The 13,523-nt window shown below is 45.2% G+C and overlaps 1 protein-coding gene across 4 annotated transcripts in view; it reads right to left on the bottom strand.

The window, feature by feature from the left end:
• Nucleotides 1-13,305, bottom strand: part of Dclk1 (doublecortin like kinase 1) — a 288,199-nt gene extending 274,894 nt beyond the window's left edge. Inside the window, exons 1-2 of one of the 4 annotated variants that reach the window (XM_050120243.1) lie at nucleotides 13,007-13,305; nucleotides 8,187-8,582 (exon numbers count right to left, since the gene is read on the bottom strand). In XM_050120243.1, coding sequence (XP_049976200.1) covers nucleotides 8,187-8,562 — 376 coding nt within the window. In that variant the 5' untranslated portion in view covers nucleotides 8,563-8,582; nucleotides 13,007-13,305. The remainder of the gene's footprint in view (nucleotides 1-8,186; nucleotides 8,583-13,006) is intronic. The other 3 variants (XM_050120236.1, XM_050120238.1, XM_050120241.1) reach the window with 3 other exon arrangements.
• Between the last annotated feature and the right edge of the window lie 218 nt (nucleotides 13,306-13,523).

Raw genomic sequence — 13,523 nt, 5'->3', positions numbered from 1 at the left:
AAAAAAAAAAAAAAAAAAACGAAAAATAAAAAAAGAAGAAGAAAATATTCCCATAGACTAGATATAAGCAATCTGATGTGGTGTTTTCTCAATTGAAGTTCCCTCTTCTCAGCTGATCCTAGCTTGTGTCAAGTTGACATAAAACTAACCCGGACAACACATGTAACAACACTTATTTTGCTAAGGATTTTAAACTCTTCTTTCAAACATGCCTATTACACAGCACAGAAACCTATAAAGCTAAAATTTCATCCATCCCCCTTCATCAAGACAGAGCCTGATTGATGCCAGGTTTATTTTCCCCAGTATCCAAGTAGATATCATAGATAGATGTGCATACACATGTACATGTGTGTGTCCATATGTGTAAACATATATGATGCTGGCAGCGGCGTCATTCAGACTTTGTTAAAGGATTATGGACTCATCGGTAGGATGAGCTATATATAAAAATTCGGGCCCAGGACTGTGCTACGTAAGCATGTGACCTTGGACCAGTCCCTTAGATTTCAAGGTTGTTCTACGAAGCTTCACTGAGCTCTTATGGAGGTCAGATTAGAAAGCCTGGGAATTCAGCTTACTACACTTATAGCACGGAGTGCTGGATTCGATCCTTAGCACTCACCCACGCTCAGCAGACAGTGGAGATAAAAGTGTCACAATGCGTAGTTGTTCTAAAAGTGGCCAGAGGCAGCTTTCCTCTTACCCATGCAGGAGGTTTGGAAGGACAACTTGAACCAGTAAGTTAGCCATGGATCAGGCTATGTGCTGCTGTGTGCCATCTCACTTGTAATCCTTACCACAGCCTCTCCCTGTGGGTCACACTGAGGCCTGATGGATGACCTAGGTAGCTGGCTCAAGGTCACATGACTAGTAAAGATAAAACCAAGATTCAAAGAGTAATTGGTGTGACTCTAGAGCCTGTGTTCTTACTCACGATTCAGTGTGTGTGTGTGTGTGTGTGTGTGTGTGTGCCTCTGAGGAGGACACCTGTCTGAGATGAGGTAGAATAATAGCTGTCCTAAGATTCAAAGAGTAATTGGTGTGACTCTAGAGCCTGTGTTCTTACTCACGATTCAGTGTGTGTGTGTGTGTGTGTGTGTGTGTGTGTGTGTGTGTGTGTCTGCCTCTGAGGAGGACACCTGTCTGAGATGAGGTAGAATAATAGCTGTCCTTGTTAGATTTTTGATTGCCACAAGCTAGAGCTGTCTGGGAAGAAGATCCTTGACTGGGCAATGCCTCCATCAGATTGGCCTTCAAGAAAGTCTGTAAGGAGATTTTCTGATTGAGCACTGATGTCGGAGGGTTCAGCCCACTGCGGGTGACGTCACCTCTGGGGAGATGGTCCTGGGTTATTTCAGAAAGTAAATTGAGGAAGCCACAGGTGCAAGCTAGTAAGAGCTCTGAGGCCTCTGCTTCCAGGTGCCTTCACTGAATTCCTACCCTGCCTTTCCTCCGTGACGGACTGCAGGATGTTAGCTGAAACGGACCCTTTCCTCCTCCGTGTGTTTATGTCATGATGCTTCTCAAGGCAGCAGAAAGCAGACAGAAACAGAAGAAAACAGGGACCATAGCTAGGTTGCAGAAAGAGGAGGGATTTTTTTTTTACACTGTTTCAAAAAATTTTCTACAATGTTTACTGAAGACCTGTGTATTTCTCTTTCAGTCCTAAAAGTGCGGTGAGGTTCTAAGTCCCCAGTACTAATGTCTTAGAAACTTCCAAACAGCAAAAGAAAGGAGAGAATTAATTGGAGAAATGACTCAGTCAGAAAGAACAAGGCTTGGTATCATCTTGGATTTGAAAGGTAGAAAGGGGAGAAGTTACAGGTGATATTAAACTAGAAGCATCTTATTCCATCAGGCATCTATGTCAGAGTGCCACGGACAAGGTAGTTTACAAATGCCAAACATTTCTCTCTGGAGGTTCTAGAAAGTGGTAGTCCCAGATCAAGACTGGTTTCATAGGGCCTCTTCCTGGCAGATGGCACCATCCTGCTGTGTCTTCATAGGAGGGAATGGGCAAGGCAGTTCCCATAAGGAACTTTCATCAAGCATATATTCTATTTGTGAGTCCATCCTCACGACCCAGTCACCAAGTTTCTGTCTTTGAACACCATCGCATCAATGGTTTTGCTTCAACATAAGACCTTTGGAGTTCACCAATATTAGCAAGCTGGTAGGTGGTGACATCACCCAAAAGGTCTGTAACAGGAGAAGAGAAACAGATTCTAGACAGTGGCAAAGGGGGTGTCACATTGACACTGCTGAGTTGGATGAGACCAAGGGTTCTTTTCAATTGAATACATCTAGGCAGCTAGAGTGCAGAAGGGAAGTCTGGTCTGAGGAGAGAGGTCATTGTTTAATAGTGCCCTTAAAATAATGGGAACTGGTAAGATCACAGAACATGATCGGAGACAGGAGAGTGGAGGGAGGGCACCATGTCTAAAGTGTGGCAGATAAAGAAGGAAGTAGAAATTCACAAATAGGACACCATGGCAGCAATCACTACAGCTCTACTGACAGATGCTCAGTTGTATAAACAGCAGCTCAAGGAGAGACCATATGTCCACAAGGATTCAAAGGTTCTCCTACAATACTTATTCATTGCCAAGAGGGATATAGTAACTTCAGAATAAAGATTTACCTAAAGTTGCTGACTTTAGGTAAGGCGTGTGGACAGAACATTTCTTTGAAATGACATCCTCAGAGGGATGTAGTGTTCCTTCTGTGGGATCTCTATGCCAAACACTCAGTACCAAACCAACCATCAGACCAAACCAGATGGGCAATCTGCAGGCTAAGGAAACAGTATTCAGACTCCCAAGGACTGCCATCGCTCAGCGGAATCAACAGAGACATGGCAGCTAAACGCAATGTCTGTTTGCCTCAAAGCAATAAAGTCCCCAACCTCCATGGAGAAGTGATGGAATTCAGTTGCTGGGACGTGTTGTTAGGCTGCAGGCCTTCCATTATGGAAGCTGGCCAAAGGGAGAGCAAGACACCCATCTTGTAGTACCTCTGTAAGACCAAGGTAGTTTCTACATGAACTATTTGTCATTTACTCAAATGATTTGATTTTGAAAAGTAAAATCTAACCCTCAATTCACACATTATATCTATACTCTTCTCCATTAAAATATTTTCCTAAAAATGCAACAAGAAAATGCGGAGAAATGACTTCTTGGACCCAGTGCACACAGCAGACATGAAAATAGAGCCATCAATCGAAAGACTAGCATATTTGATTATATAAACTTTTGTATAAATCTACATGACAGAAAACACAATCAACAAAGCCAATAGGTTAAGATGAATATAGAAAAAAACCTCATTAAAACAAAGGATTGATATTTTAAAAAGAGAAATAGATCCAAGTCAGGAAAGACTCCAATGTGGCAGAAAATGATAAAAGTACAAAGCAAAGGGCATAGCAAAATATGTAAAATGCCCCTTAAACACATGAATGATGGAAATTAAAACCATAACAAGATAGAAGTATTTTCTTGATATACAGAAAAATTACAAGATACTTGGTAACATCATCTCCTTGAAGGTGGTCAGAGTGGAATTGGTGGACAAGAATTCTCTGGTCATCTATTACCACCATGCAACAGTGTTCTAGGCAGTCCTCCTAAAATCAACCACTCACATGGATGGGCAATATATTTCCAAGTGTGCTCACTATAATACTAATTCGTAACAACAAACAGTTACACGATCTTAGAATCTCATCGAGAGGAGACTGGTTAACTAAACTAAGGTCCCTCCATACAAGAAGCAGTGTTAAGTAAATAAAAGGGCACGCTTGTTCAGGGTGTTACTGATAGGAAAGGGTCTCCAAGGTATTAAAGCTAAGTGAAAAGCAAGGCGCAGAACTGGATGCATTTAAAGTTACCATTTTGGGTTGATTACATATAGATGTAATATGTTTAGTAACACTAAGAAAGGACTGAAAATGAAGAAAGAACACAACTAACTACTACATACCGGGGACTTTCATGGAAAAGCCTGCTTTACAGCTTTACAGAAATCAATTATTAGATTATTTGACACGTCAGAGGGAGGCACAGTGAAATTACATAGAGCAGAGAAGCTACTCCAAGATAGGAAGAAAACCATCCTGAAAGACAGGCAAATAAAAGTGAGGCCAGGCAAGAAATCCCTTAACTGCTAGGTGAAATGTTGCGGATTGGATAGTCCTTCCTATAGCCACGTAGTTAGGCAACTTGCGCAAAGACACATGGGAAAATGGAGGAAGGGGTGGGACCCCATTGTTTCTAACAGTTCTGATCCAACAAGCTCAGACTTATTGATGTTCAGGGACTTAGCAGCTGTATCATTTGTATCCTGAGATGAAAAGGTTCTGGTCCACCCGTCCCTAGAAATGCAGGGGAAGGAATCAGCCAACCATTGTTCAGGATCCTGCCACATCTCTCTTTTAAGAGTCTGAAAGGATTTAGGTGTGGTTCTCTGATTTTTCCACAACAGCTGTATCCCCAAAGTAGAAGCAAAATGGCTCAGAACTGGGGAAGGAGGTCACACCCCAGGTGAGCCACTGCCGAAAGAGGGCTGCAGGACAGCTGTCCTCGGTGAAGGTCACGGCTTGTGAAAACTTACCAAGACTGCCATAAAAGCAAATACTTGGGAATGCAACCTCCAATGCACCCTTAAGTAGACGTGTCAGCGTGCCAATATAATACAGACGCAGACAGGCACACAATCACTTGTTTGTACAAACACACAGTCAATCGCTTCTTACATAATTTGAGCTCAGCACCAAATTGAGCTGAGAATCTATCAGTGTGCCTGGAGCACACTTATGCCTAATGATCAGATTCTAATAATAAAACAGAGAAAGTGTCCATACGATTTATAAATAAAGCCCACATTTGTCATAGTGACTTGGAATTTTTAGCCCGACACGAAGTGAGAAAGAACAAACTTTAAAAAGTAATTGCAAGCCAAACACACTCGCACCACACTGACTAGAGGGATTTAAATTAAAACTCAAACTTTGGCGTACTGGGAGGGAAAATAGAAAACTGACATCATGAACTGATGTTTGCATAAATTAGCTTGAGAAGTGAGGGATATGGGCCTAATGAGGATGAAGCAACGTTTTGCATTTTAATGGGCTAAGCAAAAATGTAATAGACAAAAAAAAAACAAATATCAATGAATTGCTAGCTATTTAAACACTAAGTGCAGCTGCACACTAATTGTCAGTATTATGAATAAAAAATGTTTTAACTAAAAATTCAAAAAAATATGCAGACTCACACGAGACACTAAAGATATCATTCAACTGGGAGAAAAAAGGTATATTTTTTTTAAAAAAAATTAAACATCAGAATAGTCCATCAGCAGTTGGTCTATATTGGTTGTGGGGAAAGTATTGAGAGAAAATCAAAAAATGACTTTGGGAGCTGTAAAGACAGTTCAGTGGTTAAGAGCACTGGCTGCTCCTTCAGGGGCTCAGGTTCTGGTCCCAACACTCACAAGGTGACTCATAATCATCTATAACTCCAGTTTCAAAGTATCTAACTCCTTCTTCTGGCCTCTCTGTAGGCACTGCTCACATGTGGAACACGTACATACATGCAGATATAACACTCATACATTTAAAATAAATAAATATTTTTAAAAGATGACTATTTCTGAGATCAACAGTTTCTAATTTTAGAATTAAGTGCATAATAAAAACATTTTTTGTAGTGGCATTTCACTTGTATTTTAATAAATAAACCTTGCCTGAGGATCAGAAAAGTAAAACAGCCAAACCGGCCAGCATTACAGACCTGGCAACAATGACATACATCTTTAATCCCAGGAACGACAATGGCACACACTCTTAATCCCCCGTAGCCACACTATCTTGCCATAGAAGCCAGGCAGTAGAGGTGCATGCCCTTAATTCTAGAGCTGGAGAGGACTATAAGACAAGAGAAGACAGCTCTAGGTCACAATCTCATCCTGAGGTCTCTTGGAGGCAGGATCAGCATTTTCAGACTGAAGTCAAGGTAAGAATTAGTTTTCTGGTCTTCAGGCTGAACCCCAATATTTATTTCTGAGTTTTTATTAATTGTGCTTCACAATTGAAAAAAAAAGTTTTCCAAGAAGTAGTAGAAGAAAAATATTCATTGAGATCCACTACTGAGCACAGGGGCAGGTGGTTTCTAGAGAATGTCGTACTGAATGTCTGCCTTCCCAGTGCATCAGAAGACACTGGGAACAATGAACACACTGAAAAAGCACCAAAGTGCCTTTTGCAAGAGCTAACATCACAGCATAATGCATCTCGGTGCCTACCTTCCTGAGTTCAAATCCTACCTCTACCATTTGCTGCTGTGTGATGTTGCCCTCTCAGGATCCCTGTGGGAACCACAAGGACGTACATAGTCAAGGACTCTGACTAGGGTTGGACACACGCTCAGTTACTTCAGCTATCATAACCGTCTTCGACCAAGGCAGCAATAGCTCGGTGCAGGCATTATATTATGGTAAAAATAAGCAGGAGAGTGAGCGGAGACGCTGGTGACCAGCCATGCCATTGCTAGGAAGGCAGTATGGTCACCAGCCATGTCCCATGGCCACTCTTTGATCAGTGTGAATGGTGAGTCCAGGCCAATTTTGAGCGGGGGGGGGGGGGGGGGGGGGGGGGGGGAACAGAAGTACCCTTGTCTTCGAGATGCCTAGATGTTTGATGTGTCCCTAAGGCAGAACGAGGCACCAGTCCCCCTGCTGTCTGAGGCATGCTGAGATCTAAGCATACTTTTCTACAGCACCACTACCCCACACAGGATGTCTTGGTGACAGGTCAGACACCCGCCTCATCTGATCTTGCTACAGAGTGCTTGGGAAACACCAGCAAATGTTTGACTTTCTCTTGTATTGGCCAAGGTCATACAAAGGACATGGCACAAAAGTCAAAGTTGACACAGAGAGATTTCATGTCAGTCCTTCCCCTTTAATTTGCTAGAAGGTTCCAACCTCTGAATAGAAGGAAAAGAGCCAAGGCTACAGGCGTCTTGGCAGGGTGACAAGCCACCAAAGAGATGTGAATTCCCGTAAAGACAAGACACAAAGCTCAGGCTGCTCCACACCGGGTGGTGTCCAGTCATACTGGGCCTGGACTGGCACTCCTGCTGAGGGGCCAGGGGAAGTGGGGGGACGCAGAAGCCCCAGCTACAGAGGAAGACAAGGGGGGCTCTGACTGTAGGCAGCCATGTGGCTGCAAGCCTGGATGTCAGTCAGGAAGGATGGAAAGCTCCCTGCTACCTATACAGGCCCAGGACCCAGCTGGACAGTGGGACCTGGCCAAATCCTGCTGGAAAAAAAAAAGATGAATTCAGAACGACAGTAGGCGGCATTTGCTCTGAAGGTGCCAGCTACTTCATCCTCACCTTCAAAACTTAAGCTCAGAAAGACCTCTCTCTCCAAAGGACTCTTAGGGATACTCAGTACCAGTTATTGCACCCCAAAATCATTAAAGTTGGTTATGATTTTTACAGCAATGAAAGAATTCATGCTTTGTTCAAATGATGATAGCCAAGTCTCATCCAGAACAGATTATCTGTTAGAATGAACTAGATTTAAAAAAAAAAATATGAACAGACAAATTTCTTCTTAGTCTCAAATACCACCGGAAGATAATGACCCTCCCCAGGAGGCACCCAGTGGACAGCATTGTTAGAAGACCCCATTTTTGCTTCAGTGGTCACCACTAACTTATCATATAACCATAGACATACTATTTGAGTTTTCTGGTCTCGGATCTTCAGCGATAAACTGAATGGATTTTGTATCTTTCCTAAGTCCCTCTCCACTCTAAAATTTCATACCCTCACTTCGAGACCTTTTGGACATCACGACACAATAGTTCAGCTGGTGTCTAGAAACACCCCTGAACTATGCAAGTGAAGACATAAAAACAAACTTCAATGATTAACAGGGCCTAGGTTTGAGAAAGCAGACAGGATGCTTTGGGGTTTGATACATTTTCCTTCTGCCTGTCATTAATAGGAGCTAGCTACCTGGCTGAATATCATCCACTTTCTTTTTGTTTCTATGGAGCAGAAACTTAAACATGTTAAGCATTAAGGGGCTCCTAACCATGGGCTAACAGACAAGTGACCCTCAGTGGTCTCAGTTGCCTTCAGGGTCCCCAGAGGTTCTCAAAGACTCACCTTCCACCAGCTGGTCCAGGCTGGAGACCTTCTTGACTCCATCGATGGTGTAGATGGTTCTCACTCCCTGGGGCAAATTCACGTTATCCGAGAGAGTTCGGGTCAAATCAGCCAGCAGGGCCTCGAAGGATCGGAAGCGGTCTGGGGAGATGGCGTACACAATCCCTTTGAAGTAGCGGTCACCATTTCTGTAGAATCGAACCTTCTTGGCTTTCTTCTCGGAGCTGAGCGTCTGCAGTGTGCGCGTGCGGTAGAAGCTGCAGTGGGCGCTGTGTGTGGGACTGGGCAGACCGTTCACCCGGGACCCCCTGCTGTACCTCTGCGCCTTGTCCCGTTCATCAAAATGCTCCAACTCCATATCTCTGCCGAACGACATGACTGCTTTGTGTGTGGAACCTGCGAACCCCAGAAAGAGACACAGACCTGGTTACCTGAAGATCTTGGGTTGAGAGGCTCTGAGAACAGCCGGGAGGAAACACGGCAATGACTGGTGATGTATTTGGGTTGTGGAGTGGGAGAGAAAGAGGAGGAGGATAAGCAAGGAATAGAAAAAAGCAGATCTCCGTGTTAACAGTCTGTTACTCAGCCACAGTTTGGTTATATACAGCTCCCACTGCTGTCTGCCTACCGCCCATCAGGCTACAATCACATCCTCTCAAGGGGTTACCTGCATATGTCTAAGCAGAGAAACTGGGGCCTGGAATATTCCCTCACATTTCCCCCAAGTAATACCGCAGAGAGATAGTTCAACCAGGAACAATCTCCCCACTCCCGCACCCCAGCTTTGCGCGACTCTGAGGCTCATATGAGCTGTGCCCAGGTGGTGTGCCAATCCCATCAGCAGGAAGAAAAAGTGGGGAAGTGAAGGGGTTATCATTTCATGGTCAGACTGTAAGAGCTTTGGCCTCTGCGTGCTCCCTATGGCCGGGTGAAGAAAAAAATTAAATCCATCTGGAGGTTCTATCTCCTTTTTAAAAAGACTTTGAACATAAGCTAAAATGTGACTTCACTTCAGATCTTTTGCTTGTGCTTAGTAAACTAATAATAATAATAATAAGAGAGGATTACAAAATGAGGGTGAAGGGGAAAGGAAGGGAAGGGCTGTTGAACACACTTGACCCATTATTAACTCTATAACCTGAGATATCGACTTGATTGGCACCTGTAAAACTCAGCTAGAAGGAATAAGAAGGAATGAATAGTATCATTCATATAGGGTACTAATAAATGCAAAGTTTGCAAGTAATGAGCACTGATTTATTTAAATAAAGTGTGCTTTGTATTCTGGACCCTGGCACAGAGGTAGCTAGTGGAAACAGAGCCATCGCCTACCCCCTCTTGCAAGGGAGGCACCTGACTGCCATCCCATGAGCCTCTGGAAAAGGGATCTATCCTGCCACACATTCTGCTCTTTATGGGGCCCTGCAGTCAGCAAGCTGCTCATTGGATAAAGCCATTCTTGTTAGGTAACGGATTAAGAATGGTCCTCCTTGTGGGAGGATCAGTTTCAACCCAACCATCTGGAGAGTGGGAAAAGCCTCAGTCAAAAAGGATACACGTTTCATGATGAAATTCCAGGCATGCTTAAATAGCATGTAAGTGAGATAGAAGTACAAAGGAAGAACCAAGCTCTCCCTTGTACTTCCCAAGTCACCGATGGGAAGTTTCCCCAGACTCAACAAAACTACCGTGTCTTCATGTGACTATCCCTTCACGTTCAGCAAACTGACCCCCGCCCAAGCCATTCAGAATTGGTTTACATAAAAACTAACGTATCAGTTCAGTAAGTCAATTTAATTTAAAGTTTGTGATAAACTGAGCATGGTGGACCATCTTCAGCCCCATAGTTAAGTTTGAGGTCAACCTGGGCTACATGAGATCCTGTCCCAAAAGCCTTTAAATTAATTAGCTAGTTGATTAAATAAAACTTATCATAAGAAAATTTATACACAAAAATATAGCTAGAGAATTCGATGTTCAGAAACGAAGAAAAAGAAAATAATATTGATGTCCAGGATACAGTGACCGAAGGACTCAGCCAACAGTTATTTAATGTCTCTAAAAGCAACACAAACAAAAACCTCTTCTAAAACTCACAGAAGTCAGTCAGTCCCATCAAAGCAAGGTCTAAAAAATTGGATTTACCCAGAGTCTCCAAGTTATAGTTGAGGGAGTTGGATTTTCAAGTTTCGTTTATCATGATTCCAAAGTAGGTGCTCTTTGCCCCAGGTCTATGACACTAGGCCCTGGTTCCACGTGAAGCATGAGTTTTGAAGCTATCACACCTGTCTAGCTCAGTGACTTTGTGTTGGACCTAACTAACCAGGGTCCCTTGTGTTGCAAAGTCGACTGGGGGGCCTTGAGGCACAAAGGGAGGAGCATGGTGTGATTAAAGCCCTCAGTTTGAGTTCAGTGCATCTCTCCTTCAAACAGGAAAACTGACTCTCAGGTCTCAAACCATCAATCACAATCTAATTTTGCATCTTTATTAAAACTCTACCAGCTGTGAAGTGGTTTTGTTGGTTTTGAAGTAAGTAACTTCAAAACAGTCACCACTGGGATCAATCCTGTAGACTTAGCTGCATTACAGAATCATCATTCTGCCCTGATATTGGTACCTGCTCCTACTTTGCCCATATATTTGTTAAGTAATCTGTTTTCAAAAAGGTGTGTGGGTTGAGGATGGGAGGGGGTTTGATGAAAAGGGGGGAGGGGCAAAGGGGGACATGAAAGAGGGAGGAGAGAGTGGAGCAGTCTGCCATGTTGAGCTCACCCAGTAAGCTTCAGAACTTCCTAAGTGACAAAGGCAGAGGTGGCTTTCGATTGGGTTTGTTTTCTTTTTAAAGGCATGGGCCATTCTTTCATTCCTAGAGTAGATGTAAACAAGAGGAAATAAACAGAGATCTAGCAAAATGTGGCACAGTGATGTGCCCAGAGACAGTGAAAATCCAATTCCAAGGGTCTTCAGCAGTTCGCAGCTGCCAAGAAGTGTTGGCAGTTGCTTGAGCTGGGAACACTTTTAGGAACAAGACTCCAAACCAAGTGAAAATAAATCTACTTAAGAAGAGTTTGGTTAATTTAGTCATGGGTTCATTCAGGGCAGGGATTACCTCTCCTGCTTCCCATCAGGTGCAGATGGTGCCAGCAAAGCAGAACCCAACTCAAAGTGAAATTGCTGTCAAGGCCACAGCTTTGGCTAAGTGAAGGTCAAAGCCCACCCTTCACACATGAGTCTTGTGGTAGTCGTGTGTGGTATGAAAACACGTGCTGTCTCCTTGCCTCCACTAGCTCAGCTTTCAGAGATGTAGTCATACATGTGAACTAAGAACTCCAGAAGAAAATTCTCTGGGCTTCCACAGGGTCACACTTCCTGTAGAAGATGCTGGCTAGAAGATGCTGGACCAGCATTCACAGACTGTGAGTGGTCAGAGGTCTTGGGATACGTGTGTATTGGCACCAAGAAGGGACTCTCAATCCTCAGCCACAGAGACCACAAATCATGGGTGGAGAAGAATGTGAACATTTCCTGTAAATATCACAAAGCCCCAAAAACACCATTGTTCTTTGTGGGATTTCTCACCATTCTGAGGAATATCTATATTCACCTTTCTCTCTGTGAATGAGCTGCCATTTCAGCAATTTGGAAACACACACACACACACACATCTAGCATAAACCCTAGTTATCACATCTGGAAATCCAAGGCATATTTTAGCAGTCGGATTAGGATCCAGGTGAATAGAGATGCAAGAATAAAAGACACACGCATGTATCTTCTGAGTGCCTGCACCACCCCAAACGAACACATCATGAGCATCGTTTAAATTGTCCAGCATATGACCTCTCTTGAAATCCCTCCTAACCTGCATCCATGCAACATTCGATACCTGGAATGCTGCCCTACTTTCCTTTCTCATTGAAAGGCTATGATAGATATATTTAGGAACAGTCATGACACGCTTCTTTTGCGGAACACCCTGCAGTGTGGCAGCCGAGAGTATGTGCACAGTAACCTGGGCACACATTCACGGGTGCAGTCAGAGTGGGAGCCGGTGTGAATGAAACCTTCTTCTCGCTTCTCTCACCCACAAGCATTTCCTTGCCAAATCCAGCGGCGATGCCTAGCAAAATCCTGGTTTCCAAAAGCAGCCTCTTTTGTGGGGCAATGCGGTGCTGTGTGTGCGCTCCCCCTAGGAGGAAAATGTCTTTTCCTCTCTGCATGCTTTTAGCACTGCAGGTACTAATTCGTACACGAGGCTGCCTGGCTGTCCCCGGAGGAACTTGAGACCATGCAAAAAGGTACTTGCAACACCCACACTGCAGCCCTCATCACCAGGCACATGCCACCCTCCTGGGCACTCGGGAACGCACACAGCACACACACACACACACACACACACACACACACAATAAGAAGGCAGGCCCAGCCACTCCTTCCTAGCCCACTTGGTCCTAGCTCCACAGCCAGTCCTGACAATGACAAGCGCCTCTCCCAGCTCCTCCGACCGGGCTAGGGCTAGGCTCTCCATCTCCAACAACAAGGCGATGGAAAGCCTGCCGGGCCCAGCTTGCCAGACTCCCTATTTAAAGGCGGATGGCACCAGACAAAAGAGGCAGGAGCCAGCAGCCCCGAGGCCGCGGGCACACAACGCCCCGGGCCGGTCCAAACTGGCCAGCCCCAGGCAGCCGCCTTTCGAGGAAAGGCGGGCGGGGCTGCTGCCGCCCAGTGGGGTCCACCCTTGGCCGGGGCCACCAGGGTTGCGGTCAGATGGCACCGCGGGGCCTGCCCGCACCTTCCCCAGCCCAGGCAAAGCACGCACCGGTCGCGGGTGGCCGCTGGGTTGTCTGTGGCCGGCTGCTGGAGCTGTCCTCGCCGGGCTGGGCGCGGCTGGGGCTGCGGAGCACGGGCGTCTGGGTTGCAGCCGCTAGTGCACGGATGCGCCGGGGCTGGTCCTCATTGAAATGCGGTTCTCTGCTCAGCCTCACTCCAGCCTCTCTCCCGAGGAGGGCGGTGGCGCGCAAGCTTTTCTTGTGTCTCACTCGCTCTCACGCCCTCCCTTCTCCCTCCTTCTCGTGCTCCGCCCTCCGCCCTCCTTGGCAGGGCGCACCCACAGTGCTTGTGTCCAGGGTCTTCCTCTCTCCTTTAGCCAGGTTCCTGGCTGCAATGATCTTGGTGATTTGGCTTGCCTGGACACCTCCAAAGCCTTCCCTAGACGGACTTACCAAAGGATGGGGGCTGATTGGATGGTGGCCTAGGGGACTGAGAAAGAGAATATGGATAGAGATGGGTCTGAGCCAGGACTTGCGCAAAGCAGAGATGTGACCCAAAATCGAGGT

Source organism: Alexandromys fortis, unplaced genomic scaffold (genome assembly GCF_014885135.2).
Source record: "Alexandromys fortis isolate MF-2015 unplaced genomic scaffold, M_Fortis_MF-2015_v1.1 scaffold_172, whole genome shotgun sequence".
Lineage (NCBI taxonomy): Eukaryota > Metazoa > Chordata > Mammalia > Rodentia > Cricetidae > Alexandromys > Alexandromys fortis.
Note: the sequence above shows the minus strand (reverse complement) of the source record. Positions and strands in the feature narration are given on the sequence as shown.